The sequence below is a fragment of the Mesocricetus auratus genome, unplaced genomic scaffold, assembly GCF_017639785.1.
Source record: "Mesocricetus auratus isolate SY011 unplaced genomic scaffold, BCM_Maur_2.0 Super-Scaffold_100024, whole genome shotgun sequence".
NCBI lineage: Eukaryota > Metazoa > Chordata > Mammalia > Rodentia > Cricetidae > Mesocricetus > Mesocricetus auratus.
In genome coordinates, this window is record NW_024429205.1 from 20,690,112 (window position 1) to 20,713,851 (window position 23,740).

Below are 23,740 nucleotides of genomic sequence, written 5' to 3' on the forward strand. Positions count from 1 at the left end.
ATTGGGGACTACCACCTGTCCACCAAAATCTGTCCTCATCTAAAACCACAGGCTAGTAGGGCACATGGTTAGACTGCCTTACTTGTTGCCTTTTCTGTCCTCCATGTGGTAAATGAGCAGTCAGCTAATGTCTCTGCTGGATCTGTGGAAGTGATGTGTGCGCTTTGGAGACAGTGACTGTAAGTGAGGAATATAACTCTGTGATTAATGGGTGACTAGCATACACATGGACCTGTGTTTGGTCCCTGCCCTTGGGGAGAAAGTTCTCATCTAGATTCACTCCTCTTTGCTTTCAGGTGCCAGGATTCAAGCTTTTCTGGTCTGCCACGCCCTGCATGTCTGATAGACCAGTGTCTTTAAAGGTGTGATTAGATAAACTCCTCTTTAAAGAGAGATCGTGTACCATGCACTTCTTTCTAGTTTTGCCTGTTGGATGCAGTTGAGGCAGTGCCTCACAGGATAGAAGTGTGTAAAATGGAAGGCGGTGGACTCTGGGTCAGCCCCTGAAGGGGGGCTTTCGCCAAGCAAGAACATCTGAGACTATTAAAACCTACTCTGATACATTATCTTTTCCATCTGGATGGGTAAAGTGTGATGGTCACAGAGTAGGATACTAGCCTAGTTTGGTTCCTGTTGCTGTAATAAACACCTTAAGCAAAAGTAACGTGGGGAGGAAAAGGTTTATTTTTTTCTACAGCTTCTAGTCCTTCATGGAGGGAAGCCAGGACAGGCGCTCAAGGCAGGAACCTGGAGGCAGAAATAAGCAAGAGGCCGTGGAGGAGTGCTAGTTCGTTTGTTGTGGTTTGCTCAGTTTGGTTTTTAATGTAATCCAGGAACCACTATAGGCCAGCCTGTTGGAGACATTTTCTCAGTTGAGGTTCCCTCTTCCCTGATGGTCCTAGCTTGTGTCAAGTTGGCAAAAACCTAACCAGCACACACACACACACACACACACACACACACACACACACACACATTACAAAGTCACCATCAGACCTACATGCAGAACACCCAGGAAATAAATCATCACAAAAATTTTGTATATAACTCAGAATTTCTTTTAACAGCAAGTGACATTTTTTTTAAAGATTTATTTATTTATTACACATACAGTGTTTTTCCAGAAGAGGGCACCAGATAGAATTGTAGATGGTTGTGAGCCACCATGTGGTTTGCTGGGAATTGAACTCAGGACCTCTGGAAGAGCAATCAGTGCTCTTAACCTCTGAGCCATCTCTCCAGCCCAGCAAGTGACATTTCTAATCCTATTAAAAGAAATGGATGGATGAGTAGTGGTGGTAGCCTTTAATCCCAGCACTTGGGAGGCAGAGGCAGGCAGGTCTCTGTGGGTTTGAGACCAGTCTGGTCTACAGCTCGAGTCAAAGCAATGTAGAGAAACCCTGTCTTGAAACTCCCCTCCCCCAAAAAAAGAGACATGGATGCTGGACTTGGTAACCCATATAATATAGATAATATAGATTGGTTAAGTGCATGTGTGTTCAAGCGCCAGAGTGAACGTATGGGAGTCACACGACAATTTATGGGAGTTAGTTCTCACCCTCCACCATGCTGATTCTAGTGATTAAGATTCAAGAACACTTCCCAGGGCCTTAGTGATGATTGTCCCAAAGCTGACCAGGTGACTTCAGACTGTCTGGGTATGCCAGCATGACATATTTGACTCAAGAAAACCACTAAGGAAGTGTTATACTTGTGCAGTGGTGAAAGACAGTCCATCAAGAGAGAATGCTAAATGCCAATCCAAGACTGCAATAACTTCCACATACTCCAGTTCCCATATATGTTTTCTAAAGTCACCACGTGGCTTCTGGGAGCTGAACCCAGGTCCTCTGCAAGAGCAGCAAATGCTTTTTGCCACTGAGCCATCATCCCCCCAACCTTTCATTCACTTGGTGTTTTGAGACAGGGTCCCATGTATCCTAGGCTGGTCTTTGACTCACTGTGTAGAAGAAGATGCCCTTGAACTGCTTGTCCTCCTGCTTCGACCTCCAGAGTGCTGAGTTTACAGGTGAGTGATACCACACCGAGCTCTGACTGACTGGTGCTGGAGATTGAACTCAGGGTCTTTACACACCAGGTAAGCACTTTGACAAGTTACATCTCAGCCCCTCTCATTCACTTAATTCCTATTTTCAAATTATAGTGTGTGTGTGTGTGTCCCAGGGCTGAGTGGGATAGAGAGTGTCGACCATCTAGGAGAGAACCACACTGAGTTGGGAGACTTGTCCAAGCAGGGTCTTATTGTAACAGGATTTTATTGTAGCAGGCATGTGCTTACATGGCGTTGAGAAAGTGGGTGGGGCCTCAGGATGGGGTGAGGTGTAAGGGCCTGTCACGTCTGCTGCGTGGCCTGTGTCCGAGAACGTGCGGAGGGTGTCGGGGATTGACAACACAGAGACTCGTTCAACGATATAAAGAGAACTTTAAACAGGCTCCAAAAAGGTTCAAGAAAAACTTCCTAAGAAAAGCTCCCACCAGAGAAGCTTCTGCTCTCTCCTCTACCCTGGCTGGTTCTGCCCTCACACCAGAGGTGGATGTGTGTGGGTTTTTGAAGGTGCGGTTAGTCTTTGGACAAGGTCGAGGTCAGGGCGGTTTCTGTGGGAAGGCCTTTCCCAGGAACTTATTGTATCATTTTTAGTAAACATGTTTTTACTAAACATTGTCTTACAGCTGCCTACTCCCAGGCAGAAGGGGAAGTGGCCAGGAACTTATTGTATCGTTTTTAGTAAACATGTTTTTACTAAACATTGTCTTACAGCTGCCTACTCCCAGGCAGAAGGGGAAGTGGGTCTCTGCTCAAGGTCTGGTGTTCCCACAAGGGCCAATCATATTCCACCACGTTAGCAGCAGCTGGGCAGGGCAGTTCCAGAGCAGGCTATGCTGAGTCCCTCACATGCAGAAGTCGCTGGCCAGAGACAGGTCGTTAAACTCAAACCAAGCTCAGGAAGTTGCACTGAGCTTACTAGGTCTTGGGCTTGGGTCTTTTAAGGCCCAACGTGTGTTTGCACCGGTTCCCGTGCCCTTTTGTGGTCTCCACCGGCAAAGCTTATGTATTGGCAAGCAGGTGCACACGCACACACATAAGTGAAACTAACCCTTCAGAGAGTGGGTGAGAAAGGGGGAAAGTGTGTACAGGTGAAGCAGTAAGAGACCATGGGTGCAGATTTGCGGTCGAGCTATTTATTACCTGTATGGCCAATCAGTCCCCAGACAGCTGACCGTGCCTCTGAGTCTGCACTCATTCCTTCTCCCTGAATACCCATGTGCTACACCATGCTCCACTTCCAACCCTCAGCTCAAAAGCTTGCTTGATTACCCGCCAATCAGCCCCTCCCTAACTCTTGTCACCTCCTCCCCTGCTTCCTGTATGAGTATAGGTGTTTCTTCTAGCTCTGTAGACCAGGCTGGCCTCTGCTCCCCCAGTGCTGGGATTAAAGGCGTGCGCCACCACTGTCCAGTGCTTCCCACTATTTCATTAGAACATTAATTTCATAACAAGAGGACAAGAGGATCCTCGCTGACGTCAGTTTCGCTCTCTGTTCACTCCCAGGGCATGGTAGCTCCCGCTCCAGCAATTCTTCACTGCTGACGTATGATAGCTTGCTCAGTGTTCAAGGCAAGAGTTAGTTACACTTTTTATTTTAAAAGACTTGTTTATTATGTATACAGTGGTATGCCTGCATGTCAGAAGAGAGCACCAGATCTCATTACAGATGGTTGTGAGCAGCCATGTGGTTGCTGGGAATTGAACTCAGGACCTCTGGAAGAGCAGCCAGTGCTCTTAACCTCTGAGCCATCTCTCCAGCCCCCAAGATAGTTGCCCCTACATTACTTTTAAGAAGCTATCTACTGGGTTGGAGATATGGCTCAGAGGTTAAGAGCACTGACTGCTCTTCCAGAGGTCCTGAGTTCAATTCCCAGCAACCACATGGTGGCTCACAACCATCTACAATTCTATCTGGTGCCCTCTTCTGGCATGTAGTCAGAACACTGTCTATGTAATAAATAAATCTTTAAAAAAGAAGAAGAAGCTATCTACTTTATTCTCAAGACAACGTACAACACGGACAGTCACGCCAGTGACGGGGATGGGGGTGTGTGTGCAGAAGACAACCCTAACTGACCCAAGCTAGGATCCCAGGTTTCCCAGGGGAAGGAACTGGAGTAGAAGTTGACGGGAGCCCACCCTCTGAGCTCTTTACCGCCGCAGAGGCCCTCCTGACCTTCCTCCTGCCACAGGAAGTCTCTCACCAGGCCCCTCAAGGTAGTCATTTCTAGAAAGGTGGTTCTTCTGGACTCCTGCTCTTCCCACAGCCAGCAGACACACGGTGGGCCGATGTCCCATGAGGCCTCAGACTTAGCGGAAGTTGCAATCTAGCCCTTCACCACAGAGACACCAAATCACTGGAGAGACTCCTGTGACATTCCATGTGACCATTGTGCGGGGAACATGACGCCAGTCTGAGGAATAGGGTGGAGGGCCAGTGAGGCGTCTGTGGGTCTTACTCTGCTGTGGCTGAGAAATGGGAGGGTTGGACAACTGAGGTGTAGGGCGCTTCAGCGAGGGTTGGTAGAAGGAAAAGAGGACTTGGGAGGGGCAAGGCCCTCCTCCTCAGGAGTGCGAGAGCGCATGGAATCCCAAGAGCTGGACAGCCGATTTTCAAGACAAAAGCCCCAGAAGATGTGGGAACAAAGCCAGGCAATCTGCTAGGACTAATTTGGTAGTTGAGACTAAGAAATCCTGTGATGTTGACCCCAAAGTAAAGACACCTTTTGAAAATTGTGCTCCCCGAAGGCAGATGCCCTGAACTAGTTCTTTGGCGAAAATCCCCAGTGAGCGCCAGATGGACCTTAATAAATGCCTGAAGTAGGTAGGTACTGAGGAGGGGAGTGATGTGAACAGAAGGTCTCCTAAGCTTGGCAGTGATGACGGAGAGAGAGGGCCCGGGAGAAGGCTCAGTGGCTCGGGCGCCTGCCACGTGGCAAGAGGATCTGAATTTATCACCAAAGCCCACTCAGAAAGCTGAGCAGAGCAGAACATGCCTGTGACCCTAAGGCTGCCACGGGGGCATGGAAATAGGCAGATCCCAGGTGTTTATTGCCAGCCGGCTAGCATAGCATGAGAAACAGGTTTGGTGAGAGACCCTGCCTTAGTTAGGGTTTCCTTTGCTCTGATAAAACACCATAACCAAAAGTGACGCTGGGAAGGGAAGCGTTTATTTCTTCTTAGACTTGTGTGTCATAGTGCAGAAGTCAGGGCAGGAAGACAAGGCGGGAACCCAAGGCGGGGCTGAAGCAGAGGCCCTGGAGGTGCACTGCTTGCTGACTTGCTTGGCCTGACCTCTCTAGTCAACTCAGGACCACCGGCCAGGGGTGCCATCTTATCCCTGCGAACTGGGCCCACCCACATCAGTCATTCATTTAAACACAATAACCTGTCGATTTCTGCAAGACAATCTGGCAGAGTCATTTCTCAGTGTAGCTTCTCCGGAATCGCTCTTGCGTGTGTCAAATTGATAGAAGTCTAATCGTCATTGGCCTTATCTGGAGCATGATAGAAACCCAAAAGATTTTTTTTTGTAAGAATACAATACAATATGGATGATGGTGGCACACGCCTTTAATCCCAGCACTTGGGAGGCAGAGGCAGGCAGATCTCTGTGAGTTCAAGGCCTGCCTGGTCTATAAAGAGATCCAGGACAGCCAGAACTGTTATATAGAGAAACCCTGTCTGGGGGGGGGTGCAGAAGAATACAATAATACAATGGTCTGGGTTAGTTTTTGGTTATTGCTTTCTCAACTGTGCCTAAGAACCGATTCAGGAATGTTTCCTTTGTTCCTCATCCAGCTTTGCCCAGAGCCCCAAAGGCTCTCCCCAGTCATCAATGTAATCTTACCATTCTCAGTGGATGTTTCAAGTCAGAGAGGCTAGCAAAACTGGAGAACAAGGTAGAAAGAAGGGGGAGGCACTGCAGAAGCTGAGCAGGAATATTGAGGCTGCTCGGCTCCAGCGGGAGCGGCTGCTGCAGGAGACCTCTACCTAGAGACTGAGAACACTATTTCTTGTGATTCCTGAAGAAACGGAATGATGGGTGTAGAAAGAAACACGAGGACCTGTGGAATCAGTACTTCCAGCAGTGTGCGGAGATGAGAGCTGGCATCCGAGTTTGCCCAACGAAACTTAGACCTGCAGAAGCAGCTCTTGCAGGGAAGAAGCACCCAGTTGCAGCTGAGGCATCAGGTTCAGTCACTGGAGCACATCAGCTCGGTAAAGAAGACCCAGGAGACGAAACTCCAGGCGGTACAGAAGGAGCTGGAGAACGTGAATGCGGAGACAGCCTTAAAGGACCGCCAGGCACACTTGCAGTTCCTGCAGCGAAAGACGCTCCTAGACAGACGGCTGCAGGGGCTAAAATGGCTGCGGGTGGGAGAGCGCAGCGCCGTGGAGGTTAAGGAAAAGATCACCAGGAAGGTGAATGCGCTAGTGTCCACAAAGAGAATCAGGGGCTCTAGGGGGAGTCAGTGAAGCAGGTCCAGGAGTATCGCAAGCTGGCGCCCGTGAAGAGGCAGTTAGAGAAGTGGAGAGAAGAGCTGGGGGGGGGGGCCGGGTGTCAAGACACCTGAGTCAGGGGGAGACAGCAGCTGAAGGCACAGACCCTTGTCCCAAAGAACAGGGTGCTACGAGGCCACAGAGTCATCCCTTATGTACCAAATCAAGAATAAATCCAAAGTATTCATTTATTAGCCAGAGAAATAAGAATTGGAAACAACGGGGCTCTGGCACTGTCTTGGTCTACCGGGGAAGCTATTGGATTGCTAGCGACATGGGACACGACCCAGCTTGGGAAAAAAAAATCACTTGGATACTTTTCAGGGTTCCTACATGTTCCCATGGAGGACCACCGGACGAAACGGGATCGTTTTTTCAGAAACTAGGATTCACAGTGCAATAAGTCACTCTTCTAGCTCCAGTCTGTTGTATCGCCAAAAGTACAACTACCTTAGTGAGCATCCTCATTGATGGAGGAAACAAAACTGGATGCTGTTAAAGAAAGAGTGAAGTAACACGAAGCTAGACCTGAATATCAAAGCTTATTGAGCAATCTGGGGAAGGAGACATCCTGGGAAGAGACAAGTACTGGATGGATGCAAAGGCCTTAAAACCAGGTGAGTCATTCAAACAAACAAACAAACAAACTGCCAGCAAGATGGCTTCAGTGGCCAAGGATGAGTATGGTCTCCAAAACCCAGGGTAGAGGAAAAAACAGACTCCAAGTAGCCCTCACACCTCCACATGGGCGCATGGTACACACACCCACACTCGCACATGCACGAACACACACTCACACACACACACACACACACTCTCTCTCTCTCTCAATGTAAAATTGTATTTTGAAGAAGTATTGCTGGTGAAAGATCAGAGAATTTGGGTAAAGGAGAGGAAGGTGAAGCTGGTAAGAGACACAGAGAGGAGGCAGAGGCAGGCGGATCTCTGTGAGTTCGAGGCCGGGCTGGACCGATAGCCTCCGAAACAATACAGAGAAACCCTGACTCGTAAAAACCAAAAAAAAAAAAAAAAAAAAAAAAGAGACACAGAGAGGCAGGAGCCAAGCAGACAAGTGAAAATGATGCTTCCACAGCTGAATGCACTGTGGAACCCTTTGTTCCGGAAGAGATGTGACTAGGGGGTGAGACAGAGTTACGAGTACGTGTGCAGTGAGGAAAATAGCTAAAGCATTGCCTTTAAGAAAGAGGTAGGAAGCCGGGCAGTGGTGGCGCACGCCTTTGATCCCAGCACTTGGGAGGCAGAGGCAGGCGGATCTCTGTGAGTTCGAGGCCAGCCTGGTCTACAGAGTGAGTTCCAGGACAGCCTCCAAAACAATACAGAGAAACCCAGTCTCAAAAAAAAAAAAAAAAAAAAAAAAAAGAAAGAAAAAGAAAAAGAAAAAAGAGGTATGAGAGATATCTTATTTTTCTGTTGTATTTTGAGACAGGATTTCACTTGATATCCAAGGCTGCCCTGGAATTCATTATGTAGCCATTATGTGACCTTGAACTCATGGCAAATCCACCTGTGTCTGGGTGCTACAGTTACAGGCATGAGCTAGGGCACCCATAGATATGATCACAAGCCGATCTGATATGGGTAACCCCTCAACTGAGACTCTCCCCACGGGTGACTCTTGTTTGTATCAATTTGATACTAAAATCTAACCAGGACAGAACCATATTGAGAGTCATGTTAATATCAACGACCTGGTTGGTCATGTCCCATTGAAATTTTAGAAAACAGTGTGGTCAGGATAATCTATATTGTGTCCTCAGATCCCTTAGGGGTGTTGCGAGGGCAGGAGGCAGGATCCATTTCAGGCACCCCGCCTCCCTCACCTCGAATTACCCATCATGCCCAGCAGGTCTCGGGAGCTAAATTTGTACAATAGTAAAGAAGACATCAAAGCTCACTAGAGAATCTCCCCATACAAAGCTTCTGCCATTTTGCTGATAGCATAGCCAAGAGATGGGTCAGGGAATGAAGGTGCTTGCAGTCCAGCCTGCCAACCTGAGTTCGATCCCTGGAACCCACATGGTGGGGAATGGCAACTCCCACAAGTTGTTCTCCAACCAATACACAAACGATGGCATGCATGCCCATATACATGTACACTCACACACATAACCGTAATAAAAAGATGCCAAATGTAAATGTCGCCACAACTAAACTAACTGAACTGTATGTCTGCTGCCAGCAAAATAATTTTCACATAAACTCACCTATATCACTCTCCCTGGTTCTCTACACTTCCCCTCTCACTTGTCCAAAGCCCCTGCTTGGCAGCTACAGCACCTAAACAGACCCACGGAGTAACGATGCCAAAAATCCATTCGGGATCCCTGAAGCTTTGGGCGGTTTGGATATTCCGGCCAATCGTAGCCCTGAGTGCAGCAGGCAGTCACCCGACCAATCGCAGCTATGAACGCAAGAGGACGGATTCTCCAGCCAATCGCAGCCCGGAATGCAGCGATTGTAGGGATTCCGTGGGGCGGTGGGCGTGGCTGAAGAAAGATGGCGGCGCCCGCGGCTGCGGCTGAGCCCCAGGCTTCCGGGGCTCCCCAACTCCCCGTGTGTCTGTTGGTGTTGGGGATGGCGGGATCCGGGAAAACTACCTTTGTGCAGGTGACGTGCCCTGCGCGGAAGCGCCCGACAGGTTGCCTGTGCCCAGGGATGAAGGGGAGAGGTTGTCTGGGGGACTGGAGGGTCTGGGCGCGTGGTGTTCTGGGGTCTTGCCTGTGACTCGCGGCTCACCCACGGCAGCCTCCTGGGTAACCGTGGTGCACGTTTGGTACGACTGAAGTCGTCTTGATGTGGATCAGCAGCGTTTTTGAGGGTCCCGGCGTGAAGAGTAGGGGGATATGATGCCAGCACACTGGTATTGCGTGAGGAGTTGTGGAAGAATCACGTCTTTCGACTTAGCGCGTTCTGAGCTCTGAGTGTACAGCGGAAATGAGATTCTTGCTTTCACGGAGTTAATGTTTTAGTGAAGGAGATAGGGGGACATTCACAGTTAGTCAAGAGGTGATGGAGAGCAGAGGAGGCCTGCCAGGTTAGAGCTAGATGGCTTTTAAACAGAGCGGGAAGAATGAAGCTGTTACAGACTTTATAGGTACGGTCAGTAACTGGATGGGAATTCTCTGGTCCCCTTCCTATCTTTTAACATCAACCCCCCCCCCGTTATTGCAGAGGCTTACAGGACACCTCCACAACAAACGCTCCCCACCCTACGTAATCAATTTGGACCCAGCTGTGCATGAAGTCCCCTTTCCCGCCAATATTGGTGAGTGCCTTCAGTTTTCCTTTTTTTTTTCTGAACTAGCTAATTCTACTTTTGTTTTCTTTGGATTTGTCCTCGTTCCAGAACAGGCTTCCTTCTTATTGAGATTTCTCTCTCTCTCTTTATTCTCATGGTTCCTTCCGTTCACCCGTCTCTCTCATTTGTCCTTAGCGTGTGAAACTATTGCAGTTGATTTGAGAAGAAGTGACTTTAAGTCAGGTTATTTAAAAAAAAAAGAGAGACATAAATCATTTAGTTTATCTTGTCAGAGTGTAGTAAGAGTTTATGAGTTCTGCTATAATTTACTCTGATCCTTAGGTAGGTCCCTCCCATTCCCAAAGTTGTGTGTGTGTGTGTGTGTGTGTGTGTGTGTGTGTGTGTGTGTGTGTGTGTGTGTGTAGGGGACACGTTAAAAATATGCATTGTGTCTTGAAAAACAAAACATTGCTCTGAGGAGAGTTTCTGACTGAAACTACCAGAAAGATTCAGTATGGGTGTTATCCAAGGGAATCTGAGGCAGAATGTAGAATATAGACCCACATAGCCAAACCCTGCTTGTTTGTTGTTGTTTTTAAAGAAGGAAAAAATGGGGGGTGAGGGGGTAGATTCATTATGAAAGTGCACGTGATCCAGTGACGGGGTTCTTGCTGGGTTCAGGTGTCCTGGTTCCCAGGCCATAAGTGTCACTTGTTAATCCTAGTAAGCTTCTTATAACCCAGATACACAAATTAAGGTGGGAATGGGGAAGTCTTGTTTGAAGAATCATAGCTCATTTGGAGGAGATTGACATAAAGTTTCTTATCCAAACTCAAGGATAAAATTGTAATATTGTTCATTTCCAGACTGGTGGGTAGGTTTCTTCTCATTATTGCTTTTATTTTATATGCATGTCTGTGCACCATGGTATGCGTCTGGTTCCTTCAGAGGCCAGAAGAGGGTGCAGGAACCTCTGGAACTGGACTTATATTTGTGAGCTGCCCTGGAGGTTCTGGGAACTGAATCTGGGTCTTCTGAAAAGTGCTCTTAATTACTGAGCCATCTCCCCAGCCACTGGTGGATAGGTTTTGGTAGATCTTAGTAGACATCACCTTTTCCTATGTCTGAGAGTTGCTTTTATTACCAGGCAGCCGTTAGTAAGAAGTCTTTTCTTGGTTTGAGTTTGTTTTGTCGTTTCCCCCCCCCCCCCATGCATGTGCCCATTGCCATTAGTTGTCTAAGACTTTTAATCTTTTTTTTTTTTTTTTTTTGGTTTTTCGAGACAGGGTTTCTCTGTATTGTTTTAGAGGCTGTCCTGGAACTCACTCTGTAGACCAGGCTGGTCTCAAACAAGACTTTTAATCTTGTCTCACACAATATCTATCATAATTTTGAGGTGGGGGGTCTCTCTATGTAGTTCAGGCTGTCTTTTTTTTTTTTTTTTTTTTTTTTGGTTTTACGAGACAGGGTCTCTCTGTATTGTTTTGGAGGCTGATCGGTCCAGCCCGGCCTCGAACTCACAGAGATCCGCCTGCCTCTGCCTCCCGAGTGCTGGGATTAAAGGCGTGTGCCACCACCCCCTGGCCAGGCTGTCTTTGAACTCACTTTGTAGACCATGTTGGTCTCACTCACACAGGTCTGCTTGACTTTGCCTCAGCCTCTTGAGTGCTGGGATTAGAAGTGTGCACCATCACACCCAGGAGCCTAACATTCTTCATTGGATACTTGATGGTTATCTTTAGTCAGGAATGAAGCCACTGCAAGTGGAGAAAGGTATAAGAAAATGCTGGTAAGAGGCCCAGGTCAGTTATGGTGGCACTTCTACAACCTTAGCACTCAGGAGGCTGAGGCAGGAGAACTGCTTAGAGACCATGCTTCAAAAAATAAAATAACCATTATCTCTCTTTTCCCCCCAGATATTCGTGACACCGTGAAGTATAAAGAAGTCATGAAACAGTATCATTTTCCTCATCTGCTGTGGGATCGACTGGTTCCTAGAGAATTGCTCCCCACTTTGAGGGAGTGGTTTGCATGTCAAATTGTGAAATTACAAGTAGAAAACTTACTTCCTTTTAAGTAATCGTATTAAAAAGATAAAGGATGAATAAGATGAACGTAGGAGCGATTAGAGATTTCTAGCAATATTACCTTACCATTTGATTTCGGTTTCAGTACAGGTGTTGTAATTAGAGATCAGAAGATGAATGGCTAGCTGTTAACTGCCTGGGTCCAGTGAAGTGATGTTGCCTTGGGTTAGGTAGTCATTGATAACTATGAGTTTGACTAGGAAACTCAGGAAAATATGTTGGGTTGGATTAATTCTTATGGACTGAGTTCAGCATGACACGTGACTCTCTGTAAGTAACTTAAGGTAGCTTGATTAGTGAGGATCAGACTAAAGAGTGTGACATGTAGCCCTGGCTGGCCTGAAATTCACAGAGATTTGCCTGCTTCTGCTTCTTGAATGCTGGGATTCAAGGTGTGAGCTACTTTGCGTGGCTACATAGATAATTTTAATAACTGGTGATGCCAGCAGCCTGTCATTGTTGGACACGTGTGTGTATTCACTAAATTTTGGTCTTTCTGTTGTCTTTATCTTGTGTGACCATCCCTAACACTAAGGTTGTATGTCCAAAACTGGGTTGCCAGGACCCATTAATTGAACACTAATACTGTTACATACTGAATGTAGTGTTAATACTGAACATAATGCTGCTGGATGAATGACAATCTAGGTATGAACTATATAATCTCATATGTACAATTTAAATCCTTAATTGAGTGCTCAGATATGGACTCGGGCCAAATGGTGGCATAGTGACCTCGCTCAATCTCTTTGCTACCAGATTTGATCAGGTAAGGCTTCTTTTACACTGATAGGCATGACACTGTAAAAATGTGCCTCTTAGTGTGTTCTCGCTTGATCACATTGGTAAAGACGAGCAGCAAAAATGGAGAAATACTGAAACTAAGCAGTCATTTTGGTAGACAGAGAAATAGCCTCTGAGTGTGGTGGAATGCTTTTCATTTATTGTTTGTGAGAGAACAAAACAAAAATCCAAGAGACCTGGGTTCTCTCTGGCCTGTTATTGGCTTATGATGTTATTATTGAGGGTACAGCGCACTGGGATTGGCTACAGCAAGGGATGGGGAAATAATGATACTTATTCTTTTTTTTGTTTTGTTTTGTTTTGTTTTTCGAGACAGGGTTTCTCTGTGGCTTTGGAGACTGTCCTGGAACTCGCTTGGTAGTCCAGGCTGGTCTCGAACTCACAGAGATCTGCCTGCCTCTGCCTCCCGAGTGCTGGGATTAAAGGCGTGCGCCACCAGCGCCCGGCAGACACTTATAATAAGTATTTGCCGTCCTTTAGGTTTTCTCTGTCGCTCCCCTGAGAGTGGCTTGTAGTCAGTTATGTTTTACACTGGCTCTGCTACTTGAGACATGAACATTTGACTAAAGCAGACAGGATGGTTTGTGCAAGGCTGAAGCAGAACCGTACAGGCCTGGAGTCCACAGTGTACCTGGATGACACAGCCTGACCCTGGCTCTTTAAAACAAAGCCGTGTGGCCCGTGTGCTACGGGACCCTGACTTCCCAGTGACGGTCAGGACAGGTGCCCCAGGCTGAGGTGCTGCTGCTGCGTCCCTGCTTCCTTGCATCAAGGAGCCCATTGCTTGGTGTCCTCGGTTGTGTTTTGTGGTGGTGCGTTTGACACATGCCACCCTTGAGGGTGACCTCTTGTGTTGTGTTGGAATTGGATCCAGTTGTAATTGACATCTTTTCCTCCAGGTGATGAAGTTTATCGAGAAGGCCCAGAACACATTCAAGTAGGTGGTTTCAGCTTTCTACTTGTTTATTGCCTGCTGTTGATACGTTTCTAGACTTACTGTGCTGAAACAAGTCATTAGAAATGAAAACAAAGGAGGACAATAAAGTCGTTGAGATGACATAATACAGAGGATTACTCCCAATTACTGTGACCCCCCCCCATCACTTCTCTTTCTTTTTACGTGACTTTCGGAGAAACACTTACTTTTTTCTCCTCACTCAGATTAAGGGAGGAGCACTTTCTCATTGTTTGAAGGAGCACAGTACCATGATGGGGAAGGCAGCATTTCATCATTTCTCACCATTAACTATTATTAAACATAAAAGTATATTTATTAATATACAGTTTACATGCCATCCCAGTGCACAAATCAGTGACTTCTGTTACGCCCACAGACTTGTGCACAGGGTTGTGTAACACTGCAGTCAATTTTAGAATATTCTGTAGGCAGTATTCCCCCATCCCTCTATTCCTCCTTCCCTCACTCTACATCCTTGTCCCTAAGAAACGGGATGTTTCCCAAGAGAATTGCATCCTGGTTTTGCTCGTGTCTCGTTGGTGGGGCGGTGTTTCTGTGCTGGTCAGTTTCCTCTTTGATTATTGGCAACTGCTCGTGCTGTGCTGGTTCTTCTCGTTAGCATGATGATTGGGCCTGGAGCAGACTCTTGGGAATGTGCAGCTGTAGGGCATGGTAGGACTGTTTGGCGGTGTGCAGAGGGTATTGCAGCCTCTGATGAACAGACATTGTGCACTCTTTGTGATGGGATATCTTCAGAATTGCCCAAGTATAACACCCCTTTAATGGTCTCCTTGACCCAGATATGTGCTCATTGACACACCTGGACAGATTGAAGTGTTCACCTGGTCAGCTTCTGGGACAATCATCACCGAGGCCCTGGTGAGTGTTCTGGGTCTTGTTCATGAGCGCATCTGCAGGGTCGGCTCAGCCTCCGTTTACTGCCTGGGCCTGAATGGGAGAGGGGGAGGAGAGGCTCTGCACACCCTGTCCACAGTGGTTCTCTCTTGCAAGAAAGGGAGGAGAAGAGTATGGGAGCGCGTGATGAGCCTCTGATGAAGACTTTCCTCATTCTGTGCTTCTAGGCATCCTCATTTCCAACAGTGGTCATCTATGTAATGGACACGTCACGAAGTACTAACCCAGTGACCTTCATGTCCAATATGCTGTATGCCTGCAGGTAACCGATGACTGGTAGGCGTGATGTGCTGTCAGCTACGAGGCCTCTTTCTCTTCTCCTTTTTTTTTGTTTAAAGACATTTAACATTTGTATGTGTGGACCTGTATGAATATATGTGCACTACGTGTGTGCAGGAATTTGTGGAGGCTAGAGGAGGTGGTGAGATCTCTTCAAACCAGAGCTGTGACACACCGTGTGGTGCTGGGAACTGAACCTGAGTCCTCTGTAAAAGCCGCAAGGGCTCCTAACCTCTGAGCCAGCTGTCCAGCTGACTCGTTCCCTTTTGCTTTTGAGTTCTGGCTATACGCCGTTGGATTTGGGATCATCTGTATTTGCTACTCAGTTGATTGTCCAGTAAAGAGAGACATGTACTACTGGCATTTTCTCTAAGCATCTTCCTTGCTTGCATGTCAGAGAAATAAGTGGTAATTATTGTTCTCTGGTGTAAATGGTGCTTAGATTTTGTATAAATAATGTAAAAATGAAACATGGGGAGACACTAGGAATGAAAAGTTTTGTCAAAACCAGGAATGGTAGTGTATTCCTATCATCCCAAGTCAGGAGGTGAAGAAGGGCAAATTCGAGGCCATATAGACTGTGTGGTAAGACTCTGCCATAGCATTAAGAACAATAATAACGGAAAGATTTTAGTTAGTTTATCCCAAATGTTACATGGGAAGAAAAAAGATGCTTCATGGTTCACTGAATTCAGACTGAAGTTGAAGAAGAGTGTTATGGAAACTGACAAAACTTAATTTGGGGGATGGACAAGAGCCATCACCTATATGATAGGTCTCAGAATACACATCATATTGGATGCAGGAAGTCCTGATCTACATGGAAAGATGGCATTGTCCCAGCTATGTTAATTAGTAAAGCACAGCTATGTGACTATCCTGAGTGTGGTAGTCGTTTCGCAGTGTTTTCATAGCTGAAAATGCTTTTAATAATGCTGGCTCTGTGTTTGATTTTTTTCAGCATCTTGTATAAAACCAAGCTGCCTTTCATTGTGGTCATGAACAAAGTAAGTGGCTCTTGCTCTGGTGATTTCAACATGCCTTGACACAGAGCCTCGACTGGTATTAGAAGGTCTGGATACGTGTGAGGAGTGACTCCAAGTGCTGTCAGCACATTGAGATTTTACTACACAAACTCAGAGGCCTTTCAGGGAAGTGGATGCCACCAGATGGAGTGGGTATTTAGTGCCACCTCTCCCCCGGTGATTGTAGGGCAGACAGAGTAGCCATTAAACAGAGAGTCACCCGTCCTTTAGCATCAAGGATTCTGTGTCAGTAGAGGAACAGTCTATTACTGATCAGATGCAAGGCAGATCTCTTTATAATCTGTTGTCGTGGAGCCGAGAACAGGGGAGCCAGAGAAAGAAAATCTGTGATGATGAGTTCTTTGCTGTCACCACTTAAATCATTTTTGCCTTGGTTTATTGTGACTTTGATTCAAGTTGCTGATGACTGCCTTCTCTCTGGCACAGACCGACATCATTGACCACAGCTTTGCAGTGGAGTGGATGCAGGATTTTGAGGCTTTCCAAGATGCCTTGAACCAAGAGACTACCTATGTCAGTAACCTGACTCGTTCCATGAGCCTGGTGTTAGATGAATTCTACAGCTCACTCAGGGTAAATTTTATCTCCTATCATAGTGATAATAGCTGCGGATAATGTCTTGCCATGGCCTTAACTGGCTTTGAACCAGCGTTGGAAGCAAATGCTTTACATCCTGTAAAGTGACCTCTGCTCATTGTTTAGTGAAGTAGTTCATGGCTGGGCGGCAGCTCGGTAGCAGAGTCCTTGTCCAGCACGCAAATTTATGCTGCTTCTTGGCAGGTGGTGGGTGTCTCTGCTGTGGTGGGCACCGGCTTCGATGAACTCTGTGTTCAAGTCGCCAGTGCTGCAGAAGAGTACGAAAGGTGAGGATGAAGGAAAGGCTCTTGTGTTCCTCAATACCCCCCATTCTCATATGGTGGGCGACTGCGTTTACATATGTTTATTAGACCTGACCACTCTCAGGAGTAACAGCTGTCTGTTCCCTTCTTTCAAAAGATAGAAGTATATAGTGTTCACTGGTCTGAGTGGTTACCAGGCAGGGACCATCAAGCATGCACTGAAAAGAGCCACTTGGTAGATATTACAAACTTTGTGGGCAACTTCTCACGTCTGTCATGGTAGGACAAAAGACCGGTAGGTAGTTCGGAAACAAGACATGGTGGTTATGTTCCTATGAGGCATCCCCTACAGAAACAGGCATGACATAGATCTGGCACTGAGGTTGCTGTATTATTTGAAGAAGTATATGCAAAGCTCTAGCACTTATTGACACATCATTGAGACACTTCATAAATACCTGTTACAACTGTTGTCACTGCTGACAGTGGGACCTCATTCACCTAAAGGAGAGCACCTGTGGCATTGGGACCATGACCTCACGGATTGCTTGTTAGCATGCTGCTTCAGCTTCATAGTTTGACTTTATGGATGGCATTGTGGTTGCCACGCAACATTATTTTCCCACTGATTAACCATCAAGGTTTTTGTGTGTGTTTCCCAGGGTCAGGATGGAGTCCATTCTGTTGTCATTCAGAGCCATCACTTCCTTAGACACTGGGCTTCCTGAGCAACAGTTCAGCTTCTTACCTGTGTCCTCACACCAGTGACAGTCACTCAGCCTCTCAGCTGTGGTGTTTTCCTTGTTAGGCTTTACAATGGCATCAGGAGTTGGGTTCCACGGGCATAGAGTAGGGATACGGATAGTGTGCAGGGACTCCAGTGAGGTCAGGTCTTGTTGCTGGTGGTTTTAAGCAAACAAGCAGTAGGTCCAGGTGGGTGGGATGGGTTGTTCAGGAGAGGAACTTAAAAGGCATTTCTTTCTCCAGGGAATATCGGCCAGAATACGAGCGCCTGAAGAAATCACTGGTAAGAGGGAGAGTGTGTTGGAGCTGTGAGAGAGTCCTCTGACCCACACAAGGCACAGGCCTGCAGTCCCGGCCTGGCCTGTGCTGTGATCATCATTCGGGTAGTAGGAATGAGAAGTAGAGGGGTTCTCCAGACAGGGCTTCTCTGGGTAGCCCTGGCTGTCCTGGAACTCATAGAGATCCGCCTGCCTCCCAAGTGCTGGGACGCCACCACTGCCTGGCTTGTATTTTAATTTTTTTCTGGCTTTATCGAGATATAATTGACTAATGTTTCCATGTTTCTTTTAAATGCTTGCATTTTTTTGTTTCTTTGTTTTTGATATTGCTCTACACACTGAACTGTGTGCCCAGCTCTGTTTGGTTTTGAGTTGAGGTCTCACTGTGCCCCAGTCTGGTCTAAAACTCTGGGGCTCTAGTGATCTCTCTCTTTTTTTTTTTTTCGAGACAGGGTTTCTCTGTGGCTTTGGAGGCTGTCCTGGAACTAGCTCTTGTAGACCAGGCTGGCCTGGAACTCACAGAGATCCACCTGTCTCTGCCTCCCAAGTGCTGGGATTAAAGGCGTGCGCCACCAACGCCCGGCCTTGTATCTGAATTTTTAAAATATCAGAATTTTGTGGAAATAAATTTACCAAGACCTTTTTATGCCCCACCTTACCCAGACTCTGAGGTCAGCTTAAAGACTTGTATGACTTTGAAGATTAGAGAGGTGTCTCTCAGCTCTTGTTCCAAATGGTAAATTGGCTCTCCCATTGTCAGAGCTTGCCTTGGGTCCTTTATCTAGGGCCTTCTTGCAAGCTGTTCTTGAGGGTTTTTTGCTCATGGTTGGGTTTTCACTTACATACGACTGGAAATCTGCTGTCACTTGGGCCCACATGACTCAATGGTTTTGTCTCCATATCTGTCATCCTCCACCAACCTCTAGCATTTTTGTAATTCCTAATCCCCTCTTTAAAGGGTGGCATCTCGGGACTGGGGACCTAGCACAGTTGGTTGAGGGTTTGCTTGTTCTTCAGCACCAACTAAGCATGGTGGTGACCCTTTAAGTTCAGGGTCATCCGTGGTTACATAGTGAGTTTGGGGGCGTGGGCTATACTACATGAGACTCTACCTTAAAAACAAAAAAGCTGGCATTTAATTTGTGCATCTTTATTATTTTGCTCTATTTATTTATTTTGCTGGAGACTGAACCAGTGCTACACATCTATTGAGCACTCAGCCTGAATTAGAAGCTTACCCCAGAGATCTCCTTTAAAAACAATTACACTGCTGGGCGGTAGTGGTGCATGCCTTTAATCCCAACACTTGGGAGGCAGATGCAGGGGCAGGCAGATCTCTGAGTTCGAGACCAGCCTGGTCTACAAGAGCTAGTTCCAGGACAGCCTCCAAAGCCACGGAGAAACCCTGTCTTGAACCCCCCCACAAAAAAAAAGAATTAGTGTCTTAAGTTTATTTCTATTGGGGCCGGGCAGTGGTGGCACATGCCTTTAATCCCAGCACTCGGGAGGCAGAGGCAGGCGGATCTCTGAGTTTGAGGCCGGGCTGGACCGACAGCCTCCAAAACAATACAGAGAAACCCTGTCTCGTTAAAAAAAAAAAGTTTATTTCTATTGGGGTAATACGTGCGGAAGTCAAAGGACAGTTCACAGGTTCTCTCCTATCAAGTGGTCTCCACCAGTGGGATTTAGGTTGTCAGGATGGCAGCAAGCACTCGCACTGCTGAGCCAACGCAGGATCTCCTAGTTTAACTTGAGGACCTTTCCCGTCTGTAGGCCAGTGCCCAGAGTGCCCAGCAGAAGGAGCAACTGGAGCGCCTTAGGAAGGATATGGGCTCCGTAGCCCTGGACCCAGGGACCGGCAAAGGTATTGGAAGGGCTCTTGGCGTTAGGAGAGAATGGAGGGTGGATCCCCTGAGCAGTAATCTATGTGTAAAGGAGAAAGAGAACGGATAGGGGAGGTGGGGAGACATTCATACATGGGTCTGCATAACTGACCTGGGGCAGGAATTTTACCTCTCGTGGTATATTTGATTTCCCTTTTTTACCCCCTCCCACTGCTTGAATGTTGCCATCGCTGCTCTATTCTGTATCATTTCACCCTGTGTCTTCTTCAGACCTCCCCTGAACCTGTATTGCACCCAGAAGCTTCTACAATTGCCAGTGTGCGGCCTTACATTTCATCTTTCATCGGGAAAAGCGTAGCTTCTTCCAGTCTGAGCTAGTGAAGCATAGTGCTGGTGTCTCTAGGATATGTTCCTCATATTTTCCTCAGTGGAAATAAGGGGGCTCCTGAAACTGCTTTGTGATCCAGGCCCTGGCAGAAATGACAAGTGCAGTTAACGATACATTTAGAAGACTCACTCATGCATTTCTGTTTGTCAAGAACACTCTCGTGCTATCAGCAGATAATCACAATTACTCAAGAGTCAGTTCTTTGGAAACACATTTGTACTGATGCGTGTTTTAACCTAGACAGTCTGTCTCCTGCGCTGGATCCTTCTGACTTGATACTGACTCGAGGAACCTTGGATGAAGAGGATGAGGAAGCTGAGAGTGACACTGATGACATTGACCACAGAGGTGAGAGGTGGCTGACGTTTCACAGAGGTGAAACAAAGGGGGCTGACATTGTTGAGACTGAAGATCCTGGGCCTGTGGTCAGCGGAGGAGATGGTAGAGCTCGTGGTCAGTGGTCAGGAAGGAGGAGATGGTAGAGCTCGTGGTCAGTGGTCAGGAAGGAGGAGATGGTAGAGCTCGTGGTCAGTGGTCAGGAAGGAGGAGATGGTCAGTGGTCAGGAAGGAGATGGTAGAGCTCGTGGTCAGTGATCAGGAAGGAGATGGTAGAGCTCGTGGTCAGTGATCAGGAAGGAGGAGATGGTAGAGCTCGTGGTCAGTGGTCAGGAAGGAGGAGATGGTAGAGCTCGTGGTCAGTGGTCAGGAAGGAGATGGTAGAGCTCGTGGTCAGTGGTCAGGAAGGAGATGGTAGAGCTCGTGGTCAGTGATCAGGAAGGAGGAGATGGTAGAGCTCGTGGTCAGTGGTCAGGAAGGAGGAGATGGTAGAGCTTGTGGTCAGTGGTCAGGAAGGAGATGGTAGAGCTCGTGGTCAGCAGAGGAGATGGTAGAGCTCGTGGTCAGTGGTCAGGAAGGAGATGGTAGAGCTCATGGTCAGTGGTCAGGAAGGAGGAGATGGTAGAGCTCATGGTCAGTGGTCAGGAAGGAGGAGATGGTAGAGCTCGTGGTCAGTGGTCAGGAAGGAGATGGTAGAGCTCGTGGTCAGTGATCAGGAAGGAGGAGATGGTAGAGCTCGTGGTCTGGAAGGAGATGGTAGAGCTCGTGGTCAGCAGAGGAGATGGTAGAGTTCGTGGTCAGTGGTCAGGAAGGAGATGGTAGAGCTTGTGGTCAGGAAGGAGGAGATGGTAGAGCTCGTGGTCAGTGGCAGGAACAAAGTTTCTTATATGAAGGGTTCTGGCCTTGCTACGTGTTCTAATTTCATTCCCTTGCTGTGACAAAATAGCCCAATAAAAAGCAATTTAGTAGGGAAAGGGTTTATTTCATAATTCAGGCTCCATCATGATGGAGAAGTCAAGGCAGGGGCTTCAGACTGCTGGTCCTGTCACACCCACAGTGGAGCAGAGAGCAATGCATGCATACATCCTCACTTGTTTGTATGCCATTAGCTTGAGTTTCCACTCATAAAGTTCAGGAGCCCTGTCTAGGAAACGGTCCACACACAGTGGGCAGGGTCTTTCCACACCAAAACCCCGGTAGCATGCCTTTTATGTCTTGTAACTTCAGACTCAATCTGTTACTGCCGTTTTGGTTAATTGTGATAGGGGTATACCCAGGACCTCTTGCTTGCTAAAAGCATGTGCCACTGAGCTTTATCTTGGGTCATTACTGTTGGCTTTGTTGTTTGTTTGTTTGTTTTGAGACAGGGTTTCTCTGGAACCTGGCCTGGAATTTGCTCTGCAGACCAGGCTGGCCTCAAACTCACAGAAATCTGCCTGCCTCTGCCTCTCGAGTGCTGGGATTAAAGACATGCGCCACTACTGCCTGGCAGTGCTGGACTTTTTAAAAGATGTATTTGTTTTTACTTTATGTGTGTATGTGTCTTGTCTGCATGTCTGTATGAATGCCTGGTCCCTGCAGAGGTCAGAAGTCCCCTGGAACTGGAGGTACAGATGTTGTAATCCACCATGTGGGTGCTGAGTACAAAACCAGGCCTATGCAAGAGCAGCAGATGCCACCTCTCCAGTCCAAGTGTTTTGAATATTTAACAGTCTAATGTGGTGTTCCCTACTTTATTCCTAGCTCTTGGGTGGTTTAGGCAGTAGGTAAATCACTATAGATATTTTTCTGTCTCTTGCCTACCTGAGTAGCCCTCAGTTGAGTTATTTCTGAAGAGGATGTCCTCTTTACTTAGATGCTGCATGCTTTGGCAACTTCTGGAAGCCATTTCATTAATGGAGGATGTGAATACTTAGCTCCTTAAAAGTAGTTTCAGCTAGGTGTGGTGGGACATGCCTGTAACCTCAGTGGTGGAAACTGAGGCAGGAGGACTAGGGCCAGCTTGGCCTGTCTTGAAAAAGTGAAAAGTAATTTTAAGATGTGGATTCTGACGGGTGGTGACAGAAGCACTGATTGTCTTGTAGTACCATGAGGGTTTTAAAAGAATTGCTTTTCCTCTTGCAGTTACAGAGGAAAGCCGCGAAGAACCAGCATTTCAGAACTTCATGCAAGAATCGCTGGCACAGCACTGGAAGAGGAACAAGTAGACGTCCCAGTGCTGCCAGAGGCCTGACGTGCTGGCTCTCCATGCAGAGAAGGCCTTCCTGGGAGTCAGGGCTGCAGTCTAGCAGCTTCCTCCAGGATAGTAACCTCTCTCAGGGAACTGGGACTTAGACGAAGTCAGGGTTGAAGGTGGAGCTGGCAGGTGGGTGCCCATCCTTGGTTAGCTTCTCTCGGTATTTATGCAAGGAAGTGTATTCTCACTGCTCCGGAAGCTGATGACTGCTGAGCCTGAAATTTCAAGCTGCATCATTGAACTCACTCAAGTACTTTTGCACTGATGGGGTGGGAGACCTTCCCTCTTGAAGACGACTGGACTGGCCCCGGGGACTCAGCTCTGTAGCTGTGGCCTTTGGCTCTGCACCTTTAATCAGAATGGGTGCGGGGAATGGATTGAACAGAGGGGAGGTGTGGTGCCCTTGGCAGCCACTGCTGCTAGGGGATATGCTCACACAAGGTAACGACACATTCTGAAGAATCCTGTATGGATGGTGACTTGGATAAAGTTTTTAACTTTAACTTTGTGTCATGATTTCAGCTTAGAAATGATGTGATCACTAATGGATGCAGCACTGTTAGTTACAACATAGCTTTAAAGGCAGGTCTGGTGGGACGTAATGTGTAGGTTAATTTCCCGTGTGCATTCACCTAGCAGCTCCAAAACCACGTCCTATTTATATTGTACTTAGAACAGTATAAATCATTGTTTATGACCATTGGATTTGGCTAGGTGTCCATTCAGTAATACGTAACCTAGAAGGGTTTGCCCTGGTTCTCAGGCTGCAGTCTCTGGACCAGCAGTAAGATCATCAGCCAGGAAAGCTTTATTGATACATCTTCAACTCAGCTTCAGCAGGATAGGGTGGGTGCTCTGCGGGCTGTTCAATAAACCCTCCAGGTGACTGGTGTGCTCTAATCTCAGAACACTGTTCAAACTCAGCCCGTGACTTAATCCCAGGCCAGAGAAATCAACTACCAAACCTCATAACTTGCCTTTTCAAAGTATCCTTATCTTGACTTGACACCTGTTCTCCAGTATTATTTCAAGGCAACACAGAATTGTATTTTACCATTAATTATTCAATATTCTATACCTAGTGGGAAACACTGATCTAAGAATCTGAGCTTGCCGGGTGGTGGTGGCACATACTTTTTTTTTTTTTTAATTATGT

General features: G+C 47.1%; 1 protein-coding gene and 1 pseudogene across 1 annotated transcript; both read left to right on the forward strand.

The window, feature by feature from the left end:
* Positions 1-1,974: 1,974 nt before the first annotated feature.
* On the forward strand, positions 1,975-6,645 carry LOC106021423 (annotated as a pseudogene).
* Positions 6,646-9,064: 2,419 nt separating this feature from the next.
* On the forward strand, positions 9,065-23,087 carry Gpn1 (GPN-loop GTPase 1). Its single transcript, XM_005073561.4, has 14 exons — positions 9,065-9,199; positions 9,764-9,857; positions 11,747-11,786; positions 12,620-12,686; positions 13,621-13,658; positions 14,480-14,558; positions 14,762-14,856; positions 15,835-15,880; positions 16,346-16,492; positions 16,700-16,782; positions 17,746-17,785; positions 19,554-19,644; positions 20,253-20,360; positions 22,473-23,087. The coding sequence occupies exons 1-14, from the start codon at positions 9,089-9,091 to the stop codon at positions 22,553-22,555; spliced, it is 1,122 nt and encodes a 373-aa protein (XP_005073618.2). The 5' UTR covers positions 9,065-9,088; the 3' UTR covers positions 22,556-23,087.
* The last annotated feature ends 653 nt before the right edge of the window (positions 23,088-23,740 follow it).

Bases quoted from the DNA above. Each gene is read 5' to 3' on its own strand.
- Gpn1 (XM_005073561.4), top strand. From the start codon at position 9,089: ATGGCGGCGCCCGCGGCTGCGGCTGAGCCCCAGGCTTCCGGGGCTCCC. The intron at 9,858-11,746 runs GTGAGTGCCTTC...TTTTCCCCCCAG, and splicing joins CCCCTTTCCCGCCAATATTG to ATATTCGTGACACCGTGAAG. The intron at 12,687-13,620 runs GTAAGGCTTCTT...CTTTTCCTCCAG, and splicing joins TTGCTACCAGATTTGATCAG to GTGATGAAGTTTATCGAGAA.